This window comes from Watersipora subatra, chromosome 10 (genome assembly GCF_963576615.1).
Source record: "Watersipora subatra chromosome 10, tzWatSuba1.1, whole genome shotgun sequence".
Lineage (NCBI taxonomy): Eukaryota > Metazoa > Bryozoa > Gymnolaemata > Cheilostomatida > Watersiporidae > Watersipora > Watersipora subatra.
The window spans coordinates 11,429,187-11,450,908 of record NC_088717.1 but is presented as its reverse complement, the minus strand read 5'-3'; the positions used below and the strand labels follow the sequence as shown (position 1 = coordinate 11,450,908).

Below are 21,722 nucleotides of genomic sequence, written 5' to 3'. Positions count from 1 at the left end.
AAATTGTATTATGTGATGAGTGAACCATTTTGAGTTTAACTGAACTGATACTGTATGATGCTGCTGCAAATACTGAAATAAGCTGCCAGCTTGCAAACTCAGAAATAACTATGATAAAAAATTCTAAATAGTATTATGTATTTATCTGCTTGTATTATGTATTTATCTGCTTGTATTATCTATATTTAGGAAAAACAAAAAATGTTCATGACTCCATGATGGCTTACCCAGACATCTGATGTGTTAAATATCCCATGTTTCAACAAATAAAAAAGCATTAGATTTAATGAAAGTGGTCAACAATTACCGTTACTTGTGATGTGGATAGAGCTTAATTAGTGCACAATTGTTTTTAGTTTTTATAAAACAGCTTGCCTTCACTTTAACAGAAAACTTTATCAGGTTGTTGTTTTTAATTGAAGACCACAAAAACACATCTTAGTTTTTTAGCATGAGATGCGTAGAGCGGTGTTGTTTTCTGCCCTTATTCTTAATGTCACATCTAAATACAGATTCCAAATTTGTTATTTAAAACCAAAAATCAGTGAAGTAAAACTTTTGTAGGCGAATGTTGTATTTTTGCATATAAATTTTGAGAAGTCAAGTTTGTAATGAAAATATATTGTTTGAAATTGTTACAAAATCAAAGCACAAACAAGAAATGTAATCTATCTTTTAAAGTTTCATTGTACCAAAAAGCTTTTGGTCTAAACCTGTTGTTTCTATCACTTGCCTTGACCACCTTTTTCAATTAAAACCCTACTTTTTACACAAAAGCAGTAGTTTACTCAGGCTATCTTCCGGCATTGATTGAAAGCTTCTGAGTGAAAGCTTCTGATTGGTTCATCTGATTGAGAGCTGGGTTGAAAATTTAGCCCAAAGACATGCCCCTCTCAGAAGGGTGAGGGTGAAAGCTAACTCATCACACTGGATAACTTCAGAGCTTCATCGGTTATTAGCATTGAAAAATCATTTCATAGTTTTTTTCTTTTGATAACAACCTAAATTATGAATTACACTGGGCTCAATACAAAAGCTCAAAAATTATGTGTACAGCAAAAAGTCAAAAAGGCTAAGCGTGATTACTATGCAGAACAGCTTAGGAAAAATGCTAAGTCATTCTACAGGGTTGCTTGGAAAACCCATTGCTTGGAAAACCCATTGCTTGGAAAAAGTAAAAATGGTTCACAACAAATACACCTCAAAACAAAGGATGAGATTATAGAAGAGCCATTAAAAGTTGCTAATTTGCTAAATTTCTTTACTAATGTTAACAGCCAGAAAAGAATCTTAAAACCGGTATTGCCTGCTGACAATGATCACTTTCTATTTTACCCAGTAACCAAGTAACAAATGAAACAGTCCTTTAACTCACTCAAACCAGGCAAGCGAGGGGGAACATCTGATGATACCTACTAAAAATACTCTTGTACCAGATATAATCTATCTTATAAATAATTGCTTCTCTACTAGTGTTTTTTTCTGATATTTGTAAAGCTGCTTTTGTAACTCCAATATATTAAAAAAAAGACTATGTTATGCAACAACTATAAGCCTATGTCATCATTGCCTATCATGTCTAAGGTAATCGCAAACATTATGTTTCTTCAGATTTGAAATTTTCTCAAGAACTCTTAGCTTTTATCAACTAGCTAATGTGGATTTAGGAAACAACTTATCACACGCTCCTTTATATTCTCGATTTGTTGGCTACTGCCTTAGACATTAAAAAGCTACAACATGCCATGCTATTGTCTATAGATGTATAAAAAGAGTTTGATACAGTTGACCACTTCTTACTTTTACAACCTGTGTGGATTTAAAAAGATACTGTTCTGATTCAATCATATCTGATGAACTAAATACAAATTATGTAAATTGCTACAAGTGTGCTATCGTCTTTACCCATTTTAAAAAGGGTTTCTAAAGGTTTTATATTAGGCTCCTTACTTTTTAATCGGATGGTTAATGATATGCTTGAGAACCATGCCTTTACATACTCATATGCTGATGATACTGCTCTTCTCAGTGTTAGTGACAGCCAGCAACATGTACAAACACTCACAACTGAACGGTTTTAAAAATCGAAAATTGGAATACATCATGCGGTTCGGCTCTCTGCATAGAAAAATCTCGTGCAATTATCTTGTCCAATCGCTCGGTTGATAACACCTGTACACTAAACGTGATAATATTGACAATCCTATTCATTTTAGCATAAGTTAACTGGTGTAACAATTGACTTGATTCAAATTATAGTCTAATTGCTAAATCAAATGTTTGGTTTTTTATATCTCATGTATATACAGTATTTAATCTATTCTACTCCATCCCATACTTAGTTGCTTTGCATACATACCATCATACCTTATCCACTACTCATATGATACACTCATTTATGCTCTATTTAGTTTTTCTTTTCTAGTATTAGCGAGACCTACAGAATTCGGTATTATCATGCTAATCTCAAAAGATATTACATAAAAACAAATGTAAGTTTTCACTATTGTCATCGCAGAACATTGAAATGGTAATGGTGGCCCTGAAAAGGGCCGAGGTGCATGGTGGGACTACTGGCATTCAGAAGTCGATTTTTACTGGTGAGTCCAGTAGCCCAAAAGGGATACTGTCATCTCTGACAGGGTCTACCAGCGAGCAAACTATCTTGGACTCCACTTCATGCCGTGGAGTAGGGCAAGCGTTACGGGCTGGCCTCCAGTACGGCTATAGATCTTGTCGTGGCCTTGTGTAGCATTGCCCTCAGTAATGGTGTGGGCAATGTGGTGAACACGCTCTTGGTCTCTGAGGTTCGGTCTGGGTAGACTGTGTTCTCCGGTGCTCAGCAGAGATGTGTGCTTGTAGGAGAGGCTGGGTTGTGAACACTTCATCACAGGAGGAGCAGCGGTATCTGTGAACACGAGCATGCCTCTGTAGGTCACGGTCCTTATTACAAGAAAAGTCGCAAAAAGTACACGAGTGCTTCATGCTTGTAAAAACGAATGAAATGTCAATCAGTGTGTAACAGTATTTATAGACTGCCAGCATGCATAAGAGAGTTGGTGACGTATTCTCTAAGCCTATAATCCGGCAGCTTCAAAATACTGACTCAATGGATCTATATTACGGCCATCGCAATTCAGTCAAATTTGAATAGTCATTTATAAGGCGCAAGCTTAACACTTGTCCAATGTAGCGTGAAAGTATGTTTTATACTAGCAATTTTTTATGTTAATCATTTATTACCTTATTGTTCTAAGATTTGCATGCTACTATATAAATACTCAGCAAATTATTAATACTCATATTGTGTGATTAGTTAGTGACAAATGTTATCGTTTTTGTATTCGAAATATGTTATTGCAGCAAGTTGATCTAATTATTGTGCAGCCAATCAACTGTAGATTTTCCACTTGGTTTACTATATAACCTTTCAGTTTTATCATTGCTGGTGTGTTACTACTTGGTGCTGTAAGATAACACCAATAAAGATACTGCGTTCTTTACAATAGCTCTGCTTGCTTTTGTGTATAAAATTATTGTCAGTGTTTCTGACTTTAGTATTGCAATATCAGCCAGCGTATCATAGCTACATTCACTTTGAGTGTTATTGGCAGAACACCAATAATTATTGCGATTGGCTTACTAGGGTGTAAAAGTTGGGAAAAGGTGCCATCGAGTCTGTTTATCGACTCACCATCGAGTCTATTCATCGGCTCACCCACGAGTGTTTATCGACTCACCATCGAGTCTATTCATCGGCTCACCCACGAGTGTTTATCGACTCACCATCGAGTCTATTCATCGGCTCACCCACGAGTGTTTATCGATTCATCAACGAGTCTGAGTGAACGCACTCTTGAGTTGGGAGTCGTCTATTCTTGTCTAGTAAAATTTACTTCCCAAACAAGAACACAAAATGTAGCACCCTTACTGCAGGTGTCCATACCTGCCAACTCTCACGCGTTGAGCGTGAGACTCAAGCAATCACCCCAAAGAAAAAATGAAAATGCGTGAGATTTTTTCCCCAATTTCCAAAATTTTATATATACTATCATTGATACATCAATTGCCCCAAAACCAAATCTCAAGCATTGCCCCAGTCTTGCGTTGACAGGCCAGCGGGTGTCGTACAGTAAAACATCCCATCGTATACGTGGTATGCAATGCAAAACCAGCACATAATACAACTATGCAGTATTCAACAGATATTGAAAAACTAGACATCATGCTGATACTGGTAGCCAGCATCCTATCTGGTGGTCAGTATCCAGCGCTTGTTTCAATGAATAGTTATTTCTTAATACTATAAAAAATATTTATGTTGCGCTAAATTGTCAGCTTAGGTTTAGATAGAGCCAACTCATTGGCGGTATAGTCAAACGGTGTATTGGCTAACCTAAGCCCAGCAGTTACCAGATAGGATTTTATGATCCTACACGTAATCTAGTGGCGAACTATGACACTTGTGAGAAAATGTGCGCAAAAAGTCCGAAACATCAAACTGCACGCAGTTACTGTAGAATGGGCATCTATTTATTAAAGTTATTACGATCGGATCGAGCGATGCCGATAATTCTCTCTGATGATAAAAGTACGTATAAGAATTACCAAGAATTTAGAGGCGGTGCCTGTGCTACAATCCATCGTCAGAAACAATGGTCAAAAACCTCCTTTGTTATAAAAAACTAGGGGTTGTCTTTCCGTAGTAAAGTAAATCATACGTAGATTGCTGGTGAAAGTAAGGAGTGGATGGGGAGGGGGAGAGCCTAACATTCTTGGACCATTCTTGCAAAGAAGGTGTGCGACTCACCTTAAACCAATGATATACAGCCCCCATTGCTGTATATCATTGCTTAAACTGCCTTTCAATGTTCACAAGGAAGACTACTGACGTTGAGACCTCAACTGAAAAGAATGGCACAACTTTCAAAGTCTAAATTTTTAGAGAACCAGAAAGTGAGGCAAAAAAATCCTATGACAAGCCGACTGGAGAGGTTTTAATACCCGGTAAAACTTTTGGGAAAGGTATGATAAAGCCAAAACTTCAAGCAGACCTTTACTGCAGTGGTGGTGAATGCTAGAAGTGGGTCTGAAATTGGTTCCGAGAGAAAAAAGCATAAAGAGAAAAGCAGGGAAAGAAAAGCCAAAAGAGAGAGGAAAAGAGAGGGATAGAGGAAAGGGGAGAGAGATAGAGGGAGAGAGATGGAGGGAAAGAGAGGAGGGAAAGAGGGAATCAGAAAAGGAGAGAGAGGGGGAAAGAGGAAGAGAGGGAGAGAGAGGAAGACAGAGAATGAAAGAAAAAGGGAGGCTAGGAGACATGACACATCTCCAAAGTAAATGTATGACAAGAGTATTACATGACATGCCCATTACGTGAAATGCTTTATGGACATTTATGGCTTATAGAGTCCTAGACAGTCAGTTAAAATTTAGCTGAAACTGGGGTTATCTACTCATGCTATGATAAGATAAGGTTTACTTGTGTGCAGATGTAGCCACACAACTACAGGGTGAAGTAACGTGACCTTTAGAAAAGGATAATTATTTGAGAGCTTTCATTTTTAGCTTATTACTAGGTGAATACCTGACGATGCACGGGTAATGAAAAGGTTTTTTTGCACAGAAAATTTGCTTTTCATCAACATATACAGTACAACATTTATCATTCTAACTTATAAATTAAGGTGTTTGATTAATTCAGCTTACTGTGTCTATTTTGGTATACTGTGTTTACTTTTGCCTAATTCATTTTGTACTGACTGCGGCACCTACTATAGCTTTATACTGTACTGATTGCATTGGTTTAAGCATTTTTCTTCTGGTGTGGCTTCACGCATAGCACTAGCTGCAGTATTAAACGTGAAGCCAAAAAAAGTTGGCAGATGTAATACGTATGTGCACAACCATGTTCCATGGTATAACAAGTTGGACAGCATTGTGTATTGGATCATTGCTTGTCTGCAGAACTATATGTTTGAAGTTCAAATCCAGTGCACATCGGATTTTTCATTCCTAAAACTTAGTTGCTATAACTGGACTGACGGACGCTGAGATTTACAGTATATATATAGTTATAGTTACAGTATATATATAGTTATAGTTACAGTATATATATAGTTATAGTTACAGTATATATAGAGTTTACAGTATATATAGGTTAGCTAGCGCATCAAGCTGGTAAGGTAGGAGGTCTGAGACATCATGAATATACTCACATGATAATGTGAAGAAGTCCCAGCGACAAGATGTCTTTGGCCTAATATGGCATAACTGACCAATAGAAAATTACATCTCTCTATTACTTACTATGCTAACAAAAATAATTTAGGATTTGACTGCTCATCTAAAATTGATATTAAAATTATTTCAAAAAGTCCATAATCTTGATTTGAATCTTTTTTGAAATACACAATAGATGGTTATGAATTAATTTTATATTGTGATTGCTATTTTGTTTGGCATAGTAATGACCTCATACATATACTTAGGTCAAAAAAGTAGACAAGGTAGCACAGAATAAAAAGGTAGGGAAGCCTGCTGACTTTTAGCACAGCCAATCAAAAGCCTTGGTATTGCAGGTTCAAAGGTTGAGACAGCTATGAAGCTATGTTGAATGTCAATAGACAAGCTGTCTAATCGCACAAGCTAAGGCATAATGTGGCTCCGCATAAAGAACATCAAAACAGCTATATCTATTTATGCAGTAATCAAATGCTGATTTAAAGCAACCAAAATTACTCAAAGCCCAACAAAATCCATGAAAAAAACTTGTACATTAAGTGTATCGAAGTATTCCTGAGTACAAAGTGTAGTTTGTGAACCCTAGTAATTCCTTATTTGCTATAAAAACAATCTAAGACATTGTGTAACGAGTCCTTCTAAATCACTTCCATGCTTTATTTTTTAGCTTTTTGCCTCATAGAGGCTCAAGGATTCTTTTATTACTGAACCTAAACTCGAGGTGTCTCTCAGGCGAGTTAAAATCGGAGAGAACTCCCATAAAAAGCCTAACTAGTAGGAGTTTTTGGCGAGGTGGTGGAGTTTGCCACAGACCATGCTGACAGCATGACTAGGATATTTATAATAAATTAACACACAGCCGAAGATTTCTTTGATTTTCAATCAGATAATCCGCAGGCTGGTGTTTAAGGGACTGGTTCTCAGGAATGAGATGGAGTATTGATAAAAAATTTTAAACAACTGGCGGGAGGCACGGAGAATAATTTAAGCGTCTCGAGTTTAGATAAAATCTGCCACAAAATGTAAAAACGCATAGTGTTTACGCAGACTAACTGACACAAAAACAGACAGACAAACACATAGACGCGCACACAAACACGCGCACACAAACACGAGTACACTGAATAGAGCTTCATATTAGTACAAGTTTACTTGTGACAGCAACATTCCTGGTTTGCAACCGATAAACAAATTTCGCAATGACTAAATTATGGGAGCTAAAAACTTAATAGATCATGATAGTGCAATTTCAAAGCAGATAATGGTAAAACACTAGTCAGGTTTAAACACTGGTTACTGTAAGTTAAGACTGCAGTGGTAATTGCATGATAAGACATCTGACACCTGCCAGACTTGTCGGGACGGACCAGTATTACAAAGCTATTTGGAGTATGACCCCATACACTGCCTGTCAAAATATTGTCAAGCCTAACAAGGCTAGCTGTTGTAAAATTCGAGCAAGGAATTTTACATATATTATACTGTATATATACTGTATAGTATATATAATATATATAATGTATTACTATGTATTGTAAAAGCAATGAGTGAGAATATCTGAGTTGACCCAAGTGCAGCAATCAGATTGTTATGGCAGCGTGTCAAAAAGTCAGTGGTTACGATGTGGTGTTGTTACATCACTATGTATAAGCCTGCTAAACTGTGTCAAGGCTCCAGCCACAAATATAGACAAAAATAAGTAATGGTATTTACAAATGTAATCTTGGAAAGTCACTTTACTAGTTTCAGTCAATGTTAGAGATGAGGATAACGTGAACCGTATTCACTCCTCATTTTCCACAGACTCGGCTACGGATGCCCAACGATGGATCCTGATCTTGATGTCAATCTCCAAAGGAGGTGGTGGCTCATTTGGATCAGCCTCTACCTCTGGTGCGTCTTTTTTCTTTCCTGAGAAAAATCAATGATACATCATATTGGTAATCAAAGCCTTGAGCCTCATTGTCAGCGTTTTGTTAAGAGAGGTGTGACTAAATAACATCTTAATTCAGTTTTTCTGCAGGAAGATACATCACTAATAAAAATTTAATAGATGTTGTTTATAAAGTATAATTTGCTGCCATCTTTGTGCCAAACTTGATAATCATTAAAAGCTAAAATAGCTCAAACTCAAAAATTGAATAGTGATTCATTGCGACATGCATCTAAGTAACTGTCAGCGTGCACAAAAGCTAAGAGAGCTGCTTACAGAAAAGCAAAGTACAAAAATTAACACCTTTTTGCAGAAGGCACCAAATGGTGCAACAGAGTTTGATGTAGCTGAAGCTGGCATAGTGAAATTCTCAGTAACATACACATCTTCTTTGTTGGGACGGTCGAATAAACCCTTGTAGTTAGAGAGCCAGTAGACTAAGATCTTAGACTCTTTCATAAGATACAAAATGTAAATGTTTTTAACAAACTGATGATTGACTTTCAAACACAAATGAATGGATGCGCTATCAAGTAGAGAGAAGCAGGTTGAAGTGACCTATATCTTCATTGTTAAAGCAGAGCTAGTGTGTTTTGGAGTACCGGAATATTAAAAGAAATTCCAAAGGTCAGTCAATATACGGTAGGTTTAATCTAATTGGTTGATGTCATTTAGGCAAGTACCATAGATATATATATATATATATATATATAGAATAATTTAAAAGAAGATAAAAATTTTGACTATTATATTTACACTACTAATAGTTTCGTGTTAAAAACACTCATCAGGTGACATTCATTTATGCGCAGAAGCTTATATATACGTAGGAACATACAAGCTAGGCAGTGATCTTATAATGAGGCATGCAAGCACTGTAAATTCCCAAATTGATGGCAGTAGTAAAAGTGCAAAGGCTAAGCAATAAAATTGTAAACAATAAATGGGATGAGAAAAATTCTACATTATGTACAAGCCACATATGGCGACACTGAATAAGAAATCTGAAATGGTATCTGGGTGTAGACACTCAAGTAAATTTTTGCTAATAAACAGTTAATAGATCAGCTTTTTTCATCCCATTTATTGTTTACAATTTTATTGCTTAGCCATTTACTACTTTTACTACTGCCATCAATTTGGGAATTTACAGTGCTTGCATGCCTCATTATAAAATCACTGCCTAGCTTGTATGTTCCTACGTATATATAAGCTTCTGCGCATAAATGAATGTCACCTGATGAGTGTTTTTAACACGAAACTATTAGTAGTGTAAATATAATAGTCAAAATTTTTATCTTCTTTTAAATTATTCTATATGCACTGCCTTTATGGCATTGAGCACTTTTTAGTCAGAAGATTTCCACTAGATATATTAGTATATATATATATATATATATAGCAAGTACGTACCATAGATATATAGGTATATATATCTATGGCAAGTACTCAGTTGTCTGCACTTGCACACTTAGAATGGCACCTGTTTTATCCACTCTTCTGCTGACCCGCATGAGTGTGGTTGTAGCGCTAAACTAGATTATTGTTCGGCATATTTTTTGGAACTCAAAACAATAAGATTATTATAAGAAGTATCCTGATATCATACAGTTTGATTCAACAAAATATTTTGAATGGTTTGCCATTTTCTGATATCCACAATATCCTGATATCCCCAATATCCTGATATCCCCATTATCCTGATGTCCCCAACATCCTGATATTCTACAATATTTTGATAACCTAAAGTACACTTAAATTTTACAATATTCTATCTTGCATGATTCTGATACCTTGTGAGTTCTTCTATAGTTCGATAGTTAATATTTTCTGTTATAAATTCAAGTTTAATACCTAGTATTTTATAATCTCCTGATATTCTAGATTATTCTAGTAGCATCGTGCAGTATATAAATATTCTGCAATATCGATCAAACATTATTCTGATATCTCCAAATATTTGTTTAAATATCCAGCAATATCCTGATAAGATATCTCATATCCTAAATACTTTGCCATATCCTGATATTCTTCAGTACCCAGATATTCTACCACATCTCATTTGTTCTACGACAACCTAATCGGAATGTTCTGCAATATCCTGATATTCTATAATATCTTGATATCCTATAATAGCGTGATATCCTAGAACATCCCGATATCTTAAAATATCCTGATATCTTAGAATATCCAATATCCTATAATATCCTGATATCCTATAATATCCTGATATGCTATAATATTCTGATATCCTATAATATCCTGATATCAGCATCGTCATGTTCTATCCTTCATTTCCTTATATGCATATCCTAATAATGTGCTATAATATCCTGATATTCTATAATATCGTGATATCCTATAATCTCCTGATATCCTATAATATCCTGATATGCTATAATATCCTGATACGCTATAATACCCTAATATTCTATAATATCCTGATATCCTATAATACCCTAATATCCTATAATATCCTGATATCCTATAATATCCTGATATCAGCATCGTCATATTCTAGCATCTCACCACCATCCTTTTTTCCACTTTTCTTTCTTCCTTCAGCCGCGTCCTTTCCCTTTTGCTCTTTTCCTCCTTTGCCATCCTTCTTATCTCCTGATTTCACACGCCCCTTTTCCTTTCGTGCTGATGGTGGCTGTTGAGATATACTGCTAGGCAATCGACTCTGTAAGACAGCAGTCCTAGTTAGGATATAGGGTTCTACTTGCCAGTATGACATATCAATAACTCAGTAACTTATAACTCTTTGCTTTTAGAGCTTATGCCTATCACTGTCATACTGTGTGCTATACAGAAATCTATTCGCATGTAATTCAAGGCTAAAATTTTCACCTATCACAGAGAACTGTATTTTATATGAGTGAATTTTGATCTAAAAAAGTAACCTTTTACAAAATAAATGAAGTTTTGACCTACAAAAAAGCCCTTCACAAAGCGAACTGCGATGCTAAGCACACATACTCTCAAGGCTAAATATTTTTACTAAATAAGCCACTTCATACAAAATCTGTAAAAATTTCATACAGGTGGTTTAGTGGTGCTAAAATCTTGTATTTTTACAACAATAAGGTATTTTTTTGTCAGTTTGGCAAGTTTAGTCCCTTAAATCTTCTAGGCTCTTCACACGCTGAATGATGGTCTGTACACAAACAAGGCAGCTAAGAATGGCCGCCTGTTTAATATATTTCTAGGTAACCAGTCATGAAAAATGACAAATTTTCGAAACTAATAATTTGTATAGAAATCCTCAATATAATAATCTATCAGTAGGGTGTCACGATCCTCTAGTGATGGTTTCTAGAATACTGAACTTGGTATGTGCCCAATTATATTTAAAGTCTGGGCTCCAACAGAAGTCTGAAACACAAATACTTTCTTAAATTAAAGTGAATAGCGTATTTTAAGTACTTTAGCAAGTTACAGACTATATAAAGCCATACTTGAACTCCAATTTTGGCAAAAGTCGTAGTGTATTCAACTTCTCCGGTGAGAAAGTCAGAAAGGTTTGCCTCAAAGCTGGCAAGGGTTGAATACTCTGGTGGCTCGTGGCGCATGTCTTGATCATCTTTCTTTTTCTTGCCTTTTTTATCGTCCTTTTTTGGCTCCTCTTTTTTCTTCTTAGCACTTGACTGCTTTTCTGACTCCGCTTCATCTTTTGGGTAACTAAGAATCGTTTCCTCTACAACCTAGAGCAGACAACTACTAATTAGCATTGATGATCATTGAAAACATAAATAGGTCATTCAACAGTTCACAAGCAAGGTTAAAATGCCAAGATGATGGAGCTGTTTGAACTTGCTGAGAACCCCTTTGTGCTTGCATAAATGTATTGTGAGTTTTTGCTACATATCTATACTAGTTGAATGCCTGGCGTTGCCTGGGTAATTAAAAAGTTTTTGCAGAGATTTTTTTTAATTTTTTTATTAACATACACATCATTTACCTTCAAAACTTTTAAACTTCCTATCATGAGAAAAGTGTTTTGTGTAGGTTAAATGAATTGAAAGAAAAACTAAAACAACTGTATAAGTGTTCAAATGTGAACTAATTAGCAAGTAATGGCGAGATAAAGTATGTTGTGTTACAATGAATAAATGAAAAGTGGATTAATACTGATATATATTTATATATATATATACCAGTATAATACATAAATATATATTTAAATATATATACGTATGTATATATATATAAATATATATGCGTATATATATTTATATATATATACGCACATATAACAACAAGTAAGGTTCTACTATATTATAAGCTAATACAGTAAATTAATACTAAAATAAAAGAGCTCTACAAGAAATCGGAACAAAGAGTACTAGTTATGAAAAATACTTGCACTCATCTTGGCAGCTCCTGTCAGTTTCATGACCTGTCCTGTCAATCATCAAGCTGCTACTGGTAGCAGCTTGATGATTGACAGGACAGATTATGTCCATCATCAGGCTGTTATATTCATGTACTGTATATATACATACATTACATACATATATAAATACATCAATAAAATATCTATATATATAAATCTAAAAGTTTGTCATTTGTCTGTACAACTATAGCGAGTAAAATTTAGCAATGAAAATCTGTATCACACGAGATTCGATCTCGGAACCTGCCATTCGCAAGGTGAGAAGCTAACCCATTAGGCTACACAAAATACAATGGACCCATTGGGCGATATGAATCACTAACTGGGTTAAAATACGCATAGCGACCCTGTCTTATGACGCAGTGTCACTAAAGCTTGCTCTTACAGCTCTTATTAGTAAGTTTAGCAATACGGATACTAGCTTACTCAAATTAGCCAATGGCAACTACATCGCCTGTCACTGTTTATTAGCTTCTTATTAATACCAGTGCAACGCCGGACAGTCGGCTAGTCTGTCCAGCTATAGCAATTTGTATCTAGCAATAAGAAATCCGTATCACAGAAAATTTAATCTCAGAACCTCCCGTTCACCAGGCAATAATCTAAACCATTAAGCTATGCGAGATGCAATGAATTCATTGGGCGATATAAGTCATTATCTGGGTTATCCGGGTCATAAGCGCAAGTTACCAAAGCTTGATCTTACAGCTCTTATTAGTAAGTGTAGCAATATGGATACTAGCTTACTCAAATTAGCCATTGGCAATGTGCCAGGCTAATGGCAAGTGGCAGATAACTACATTACCTGCCACTGTTTATAGGCTGTTTTTAATACCCGGGCAATGCCGGGCATTCAACTAGTATATATATTTATATGTAGTATAATCATAATATATTTAGCCACAAATATAAAGTCCTGGTAAGGAAGGCTACAGTTAGTACGCACATCTATAGTCATAGGTGTCTTCAGAAAATCCCGAACTTCGAGCAAGTCCTCTCTTTTCTCCGTTTGTGCCCAGTTGAGCTCTATGTTGGCCGACCATTGCCCTTTCTCTGACCTTAAAAGAATATTCACTAAGTTCAACTTCCAAGATATACTAAAAATAAACATGTATATATATAAAGATAGTAATAATAAACAAAGGTAAGATAATAATAAAGATATATTACTTTGCTGAGTCAATACATGTGAATAGATAAATAGTGCAAGATAAACATTCAAATAGTTGGTCTGACATTTAAAAAAGAACATGGATTACTTTAAATGAAGGTGTAGCAAACATTAGAGATTTGTGAAATTTTACCGAATGATGGTTGTTGGTTGATCAACTTTGGGCGGCTGCTTAGATGTGTCCTCTTCCAACGCAGTGAAAAATGCCTCAGGTGGTTCTTCAGGGGGCACATCGGAAGGAGCAAAAGACATCGAAGTCTGCATATCACCACGAAAGGAAGCACTAGCGCTGCTTCTTCCGCCTCTATCTTTTTCGTGATCAACGTCAGCAAATGGGTTGAAATCGAATCCATTTGCTCGATCCAACGCAAACATTTCTCCTCCTGACCTGCCTTTGCTGATGTAATGAAACTCTACGTAGTAGTTGCGCGTGATTGTGGGATACTCGGACTGCTCCTCTGGGTGTTCCAACTCTAAAGGCTTTGGCACATTTTTTATATGACCAAGTTCAAATGTAATAGAACACTGGCAAAGTTCCTGTTCGGTCAATTTTGACATGTGGATACACCGATGCCTTTCATCGGCCTCAATTCTAATATCATCTAAAAGGTCAATTGTTTTTAGATTATCCACAACAAACCCTCGATACCCAGGAGTTAACATCAGCGGATTTCCCATTAGTATAATGTTCCGGAGATTTGGGAGGGTTTTAAGTTTTCGTAATGTTTCTGGAAGATCTGTCAGGTTATTGTAACTAAGATCTAAGGAGAGCAGAGCAGGCCAATGATCCCCAGACAAGTAGTCATCAACGTATGTCAGAGAGTTGTTTCCCAAACCCAGATGAACCAAAGCAGGCGGGTCAACACACAGCGAAAAGAGTTCACTTACCAGGTTTGAGTTTAGTTCGAGGCTCACCAACTTTCGAGGTAAGTTTTTTGAGTTTACATTTTTGATGTAGTTTGCACTCAAAGTGAGATATTCCAAATTTGAAAATTTAAGCATTTGTTCATCTACATCAGATATGCCTTTGTCGGTCAGCCTCAAAGTAACGAAGTGCCGATGGATGAAATCATCATCGATGATTTCAGGGTCCTTCACAGCTATTTCGCGCAGCGATCTGGCTTCATCACTCCAGCTATAATCAAAAGTCCATGGTGAATGCTTAGTAGATACTGTTAAATACGTGCACTCACCAAGAAATCCACAAGGGAAAAAACCTCGTCTGCTCTTTGTCCTATATATATATATCGCTGTAGTCGTCTACATGGCCGACTCCTATAGGTCCACGAACTTGTAGCGTGACCTCTCAATGCCGGGCTGGCATACGTAACCTAAGGTCCTGCAATACGAATGGGCACGAGGCAGACACACGCATATACAACATGCCCTTTCTTTTCAAGTTGGTTAGACAGGCGTAATGCCGTACACAACCAACCAGCACAAAAACCTGAACACATTTAAGGAAGATGCGTTGCAGATAAAAGGAACGTACCTTTGATTTGCGCATGTTCCATTGAGAGGTATCGGAACCCTTCCTTACACATACACCGGTTTTCCTGGTTCAGGAATCTTCACCGAGGTTATCGGCGCCTATAGGGTCTTCATTGGTGACCTCACAGAAACTCATCATTACCTAAAACCCGGTACTCACAGTTCAGGAGTTATCCTCCGGTCTCAGCGACATCCATGGACACCGTCCCTTCACCATCGCCATCCATGTCAGACTCTTTCTCACTGGAGTCTCGATTACCTACAAACTCAGCCTCGCCGAAGCTTGGCTCCATAGACAGTGCCTCTGTAGGCAAAGCCTCCGTACTCTCACTAATGTGAGAGTCCCTGTGAACTGGCGTTTCGACCAGTTCACCCTCACTGGCAGTCACAGGCATCTCCTGTTTCTTCTGCTCAGTGTCCTCTGCAGCCTCAACCTCACCGGCCCAGGATCTCTGCGATCTGATACTCGGTTCATCGGTCTCATTGGCCCCACCGACCTTGTCACCAGCGCCAACCTTGTCAACCACTGTGCTACCCGGTGCATCTTGGCTTTTGCCCGTGTTGCCACTTGCAAATGCCTCGTTGCCCTTAGCACCTCCACCACTCTTACCAACCCTGGCAGCGGTACCTGAAACCTTCTGGGTAAGCTTTTTCAAGCTATCCAGAGCCTCGGACATCTGGCGATCAGCATCAAGCTGGCGAACCAGGTCGTCCTCCTCCTCTTGAAGCTGGGCAAGAGTCCTTTGGTAGGCAGCTAGGGCCTCCTTCCTCCTTCTGGTGATGTCAGCTTTCCTGGCAACAACCTCGTCCTGTGACAAAAAGTCAAACTGAATATCAGCCAAAAATGACTGGACCTTATCGACCACCGGTCGCCTAACTACCTTACCACCTGCTGCGGCCGCGTAGCTAATGCTGCGGGCGGGCATCTTAGGCTTGGGAGCCATATCCTCAGAGCTGGTACTAGCTCTACTCTCCTCCGGAAGCTTCCTTCCTTTCCTGGTGAAAGAGGCTCCTCCAGCCGTGCACTTAGTCATTAGGTGCCCGACTTCCCCACAGTAGCTGCACACTGACTCCGTGCACTCCTTTGCCCAATGGCCCTTCTCTCCACACTTCCTGCAATAGTTGCTAGGGCAATCTATTGCATAGTGGTCCCTCTTACATCCGCAGAACCAACAGAACAGCTTGCCCTCTTTGCCGCAGATCTGTCTGGCCTTCCCTTTAGGCTTTTGTGTGGCCTCCTTACCAGCTTGGCCGGTAGTCTTAGCGGGGTGTCTGTCCGCTCCTTTCCTGTCGCCAGGCCGATCCCCGTCTCCGGGTCCTCCTCCACCAGAGGCAACAGACATCAGTCTATGTATGTAATTGGGCAAAGTATCTGAAACCATAATGTACAGGTTGAGTGTTAATAAACGTAGTCGGGATTACGACTGCATCTCACTCGTCTACCACTTCTCGTAACCACAACACCATCACTCACATTCTGGCTGGTTGAGCCAGCTGTAGTGTCATCCTCCCACATATCAGGGGGGGATGTCACATTCATACTTTGTCCTACTGACTCCTTAACTAGAGTTGGTAGGTCTTCCAAATCATCACTTTCCATACTCTCCCCTTCAGGGTGGAGTACAAAGAGGTGTTTCCTATTTCTACGGATCTCACTTTGTCCGACCCGCACCCAATAACTATCTGGAGAGTTATCCTCTCTCAGTACAACACCTCTCGACCCTGAGTCTGTAGGTGCCCTAACGAAAACTGTCTGACCTGGGCTCAGTTTACTTAACAAAGAAACTCTATATTTCTTGTCCCATTTACGTTTTAAATTCTTCATGCGAGAATTCTCCAATTCCTCGAACTGACTATAATCAATGTCACTTTCATACGGTATGCCCAATTTAGACCTTACTGCCCTGCCAAACATAAGTTCACTAGGTGTGAACCCCGATGGTAATGGGGTAGTACGATAAGCCATTAATGCTGCATATTTGTCAGTAGTTTTTTTCCATAAAGACTTAACAATTTTTACAGCGCTTTCTGCCATACCATTAGAACAAGGGTATCTAGGACTGCTAGTAATTAAACTAAACCCTTGATCCTCAGCGAACCCCCTAAATTCCTTGCTATCAAAGCACCTTCCGTTATCTGATCTAACTATGTTAGGTATGCCAAACCGAGAAAATAATTCTCTCATAACAGTAATTATTGCTCCGGGTGTTTGTGAGGCCACGGGTAACGCCTCTATCCACTTGGAGTAATAGTCAACTGCCACCATAAACACACTGTTCTCTAGAACAAACAAATCTGAACCGATAACCTCCCATGGTCTAGAAGGCAACGTTGACTCATGCATAGGCTGATGTTTTATTTGCGAATGCATAATACAAACATTACATTTACTTATGAAGTCTTCAATATCACCAGAACAACCCGGCCACCAAAAATGGCGTTGGGCTCTCCTACGACATTTAGTGACGCCTTGGTGTCCCTCATGGCATAATTCTAGGTATTGAGGTCTTAAAGATTTAGGTATATATATCCTAGAATTATACAACAACATGCCTCCGTATACGCATAAGCTATTTCTGGCTGTATATAGCTTAGACATTTCACCTTGTAAACAGTCATGTTTATCTGGCCATCCGTTTATCAAATATTCCATACACAGACTACCACACTCGTCATTAGCCATAGCGCTGACCACGGCCTCCTCCCTCACATCTGTATGTGTGCTAGAAGAGACTATGTTGTGCACATAAGCTTCTATCGAGTCACTCTTGGACTTCGTCTCACTATATGTATTGCTGTTAGGACGACTCAAAGAATCAGCTAAATACATATCCTTACCTGCTGTATGAAAAATATTGTAATCATACCGCATTAACCTTAACTTAAAACGTTGTACTCTCGCTGGCAAGCAGGAGAGATCTTTTTCACCTAGAATCGAGATCAAAGGTTTGTGATCTGACTCTATTTCAAATTTCCGTCCTACTAAGTAGTAGTCAAACTTTTCACAAGCCCATGTAATTGCTAAGGCTTCTTTTTCAACCATAGCATATCGAGTTTCCGTTTCTGACATTTTCCGTGATGCATACTCAACTGGTTGCCATTTATTTTCGCCAGCTAGTTGCAGTAAAACGGCTCCAAGAGCATTTTTACTGGCATCCGCAGATACCCGATGTTTAGCTCTTAGATCAAACGTACATAAAACTGGTTTTTTAGACATTTCTTTTTTTACGTCTTCAAAAGCCTGTTGTTGGTCAGGCCCCCAATACCATTCAGACTTAGAGCCTGAAACTTTATAAATAGGAGTACAAAGTTCAGCTAGTTTTCTGCTAAACTTCATTAGGTAATTAACCATACCGGTAAAACGCCTCGCTTCGGTTTTGTTTGAAGGAGGTAACATGTTAACTATAGCTTCTATCTTACCAGGATCTGGCTTGATAGTACTGCCACTAACTACATGTCCGAGAAATTTTACTTCCGTTAAACCAAATTCACATTTTTCCTTTCTCAAGGTCATCCCTGAGCTTTCTATTCTTTCTAAAACTTTGTGAAGTCTCGCCCAATGTTGTGATGGGTCTGAACCATACACTAAAATGTCATCCATTAAACAGATAACGCCTTTCAAACCATCCAATATTTTTTCCATTGCTCTTTGAAAGTATTCTGGAGCTGAGGAAATTCCAAAAGGCATTCGCCTAAAGCAAAATCGTCCCCACGGTGTTACAAACGTGGTCAGTAATTTACTTTTAGGGTCCAATTTCACCTGCCAAAAACCAGAGTTGGCATCAAGTTTAGAAAACATAGTGCCTTTAGACAGTTTGCATAACATATCTGAGATCTTAGGTAAAGGGTAAATTTCCCTTTTAACTCCTTTATTTAAATTGGTTAAATCCACACACATTCTTATTTTACCGCCAGATTTCGGAGCTATTGTTAGACCCGAACATCAATCCGTAGGTATTTCTACTTTTTCTATAACCTTATCAGTGAGCATTTTATCAAGCTCTTTCTTAGCCTGAGATCTTAACCCGGCTGCAATTGATCTTGGGGAATACAACCTGACGGGTTCCGCCTCACCTCTCAAGGTGATGGAAAACATACCAGGCATAGTACCCAAGCCTTCAAACACTTTAGGAAATTTCTGAATAGGATCAAAATTATCCGTACACATACCATTAATGACAGCGAGTAAATTAAGATTTTTAAGTTCTGTCATTCCTAAAAGGTTGCAACTAGAACCTTTCAACACATATACAGGAGCATCAGTAGTACGATACGAGCTTTCTATATTTACTCTACTGAATCCAAGAACTTTTAGGCTTGAGCCATCAGCACCACTAAGGTGTCGATCTGGCTCTTTCAAATTCAAACCGAGTTTACTTGATGTCTTAACAGTTAAAGTAGAAACATCAGCACCTGTATCAAATGTGAAATCAACTTCACTACCGTTTACCTTCAAGGTCCTAACTATTTTATTATCTAGTCATTTAGGACCTGCAGATGAAAACCTTACACTTCTACTTGGGGAGTAAGAACGTGTACTATCTCTATCCCTATTATTAGGGCTTTTGCCCCTACTCCGATCACTTTCTCTGCTACTACTTCTGTTGTAGCGGTGTCTATATTCACTTTTCCGAGTAATATCGGCGCCATCTTTCTTACAGTCAATACTAGTATGACCTTTCCTATTGCATACAAAACATCTAGCTGCAGGGCAACTACGTAGCCTATGATCTCCACTTCCGCAATTGTAACATTCATCATCACTCTTAGGTGACTGTCCATCTTTAGACTTAACACGCCAGTTGCGGTTATACCTATCAACGCTAGAGTCTCTTGAAGACCTGCTAGAGTCTCTATACCTGCTCCTACGATTATATCTAGGAGATTCGTAACCGGAATTTCTACTCCATTTTCTAGAGTATTTATTCTTAGACCTTTCATCGTAATGGCTTTTACGTTGCCTTTGTGAAATTCTATTAATTTCACCATTTTCGCAAGCACTTGAGTCAGAACTTGAATAACGACTGGCTCCTCTTACTTTATATTTATTTCTAGGAGCCTTTGTCGAAATTTCCGAAACACTAAGTTCGCTAGTTTTACATCTAGCGTCTTCCAATATGGCGTCAGATTCTCGCGCGAGTTTTCTGGCCCTCAAAGTATCCGTTAGAATTTTCCAATTCAACTCCGTTTGTTGCATTAGTTGCCTACGTAAAGAACCTTCTCGCAAGCCATTAACAGCTATTGCAAGAGCAAATTCTTTCCTTACATCATCATTACCACCAAAATTAACATTTCTACTGAGTTTTTCAACTCGTAGTAAATAATCGCTTTCTTTTTCACAAGCCGTTTGTGAAATAGTAACAAATTTCATCGTTTTAACGTAAACCGTTTCATCAGTACCATAAATAGTAACTAAATGAGCCATTGCCTCATCGTAGGTAGAGTTTTCACCAAACATATCAAAACCAACAGAGCTTAGAGCATCTCTACCATCACTACCTATTGCGTGTAATAACGCAAGAAGTTTCGTACGGCCACTATATTTATAGTTGCCGTCTTGATCTTTACCCAATCTCATGCTAACCATTTCTCCGACAATTTTAAAACTGTCAAACCATCTTTTCCAAGAACCGTGAACGTCACCACTATCCAATTTTAACGAAGGAAACTCATTAAAATTAAACGCCATAATTGACGCGTAACACGACACGAACACTACACCAGTGTTAAAAGCACCACCAAGTTTATCACCACTAACTAAGCACCACTGCACCGTAAACACAATATTTCACTAAACACCACAACACGGTAAACACAGAAACCACACACGAAACACTTACCACGAGGTATAGAACCTGTAAAACACTGAACACAATGATCACAACACAAATCACTTTTAACAACCACGCATCGGCGATCCTGTCAACTGCGCCATGTTAAATACGTGCACTCACCAAGAAATCCACAAGGGAAAAAACCTCGTCTGCTCTTTGTCCTATATATATATATCGCTGTAGTCGTCTACATGGCCGACTCCTATAGGTCCACGAACTTGTAGCGTGACCTCTCAATGCCGGGCTGGCATACGTAACCTAAGGTCCTGCAATACGAATGGGCACGAGGCAGACACACGCATATACAACAGATACAAACTCTTGAAGCGTTTCAATGTGCGACTTGGTAGCATCATAATCTTTCAGCGTGACAGAGAACTGAGGTTCAGTTTTATCCGCAATTTTCATGACTTTCTTGCCATAGTTTAAGGGAATTGTTCTAACTGTAACCTGTTTTCTCCAAGAGCCATTTCCGCATGGAAATTCGTGCACGCATAAGGTTTTTAGCAGAACTTGAAAAGCATCCGTAACGGTAGTACTCGAAGACGTTGTCATGTCTAAGAAAGAGTAGTTTTGACACAGTGTAGCATCCCAAATCAAGCACCCATGAATTTGCACGAGCATTGATCACGTTGCTGCGCAACTAAACCTTTT

General features: G+C 38.3%; 2 protein-coding genes across 2 annotated transcripts; both read right to left on the bottom strand.

Moving 5' to 3' along the window:
• Positions 1-7,803: 7,803 nt before the first annotated feature.
• Positions 7,804-14,035, bottom strand: LOC137406060 (leucine-rich repeat-containing protein 43-like). Its single transcript, XM_068092581.1, has 5 exons — positions 13,877-14,035; positions 13,519-13,630; positions 11,635-11,880; positions 10,706-10,859; positions 7,804-8,151 (listed from the first exon to the last, which is right to left on the bottom strand). The coding sequence occupies exons 1-5, from the start codon at positions 14,005-14,007 to the stop codon at positions 8,024-8,026; spliced, it is 771 nt and encodes a 256-aa protein (XP_067948682.1). The 5' UTR covers positions 14,008-14,035; the 3' UTR covers positions 7,804-8,023.
• On the bottom strand, positions 14,029-21,623 carry LOC137406779 (leucine-rich repeat-containing protein 43-like; the record flags this gene model as incomplete). Its single annotated transcript, XM_068093392.1, has 2 exons — positions 21,384-21,623; positions 14,029-14,931 (listed from the first exon to the last, which is right to left on the bottom strand). Coding segments are annotated over exons 1-2 (1,143 nt in total), but the record flags the coding sequence as incomplete, so codon positions are not given.
• Positions 21,624-21,722: the final 99 nt, after the last annotated feature.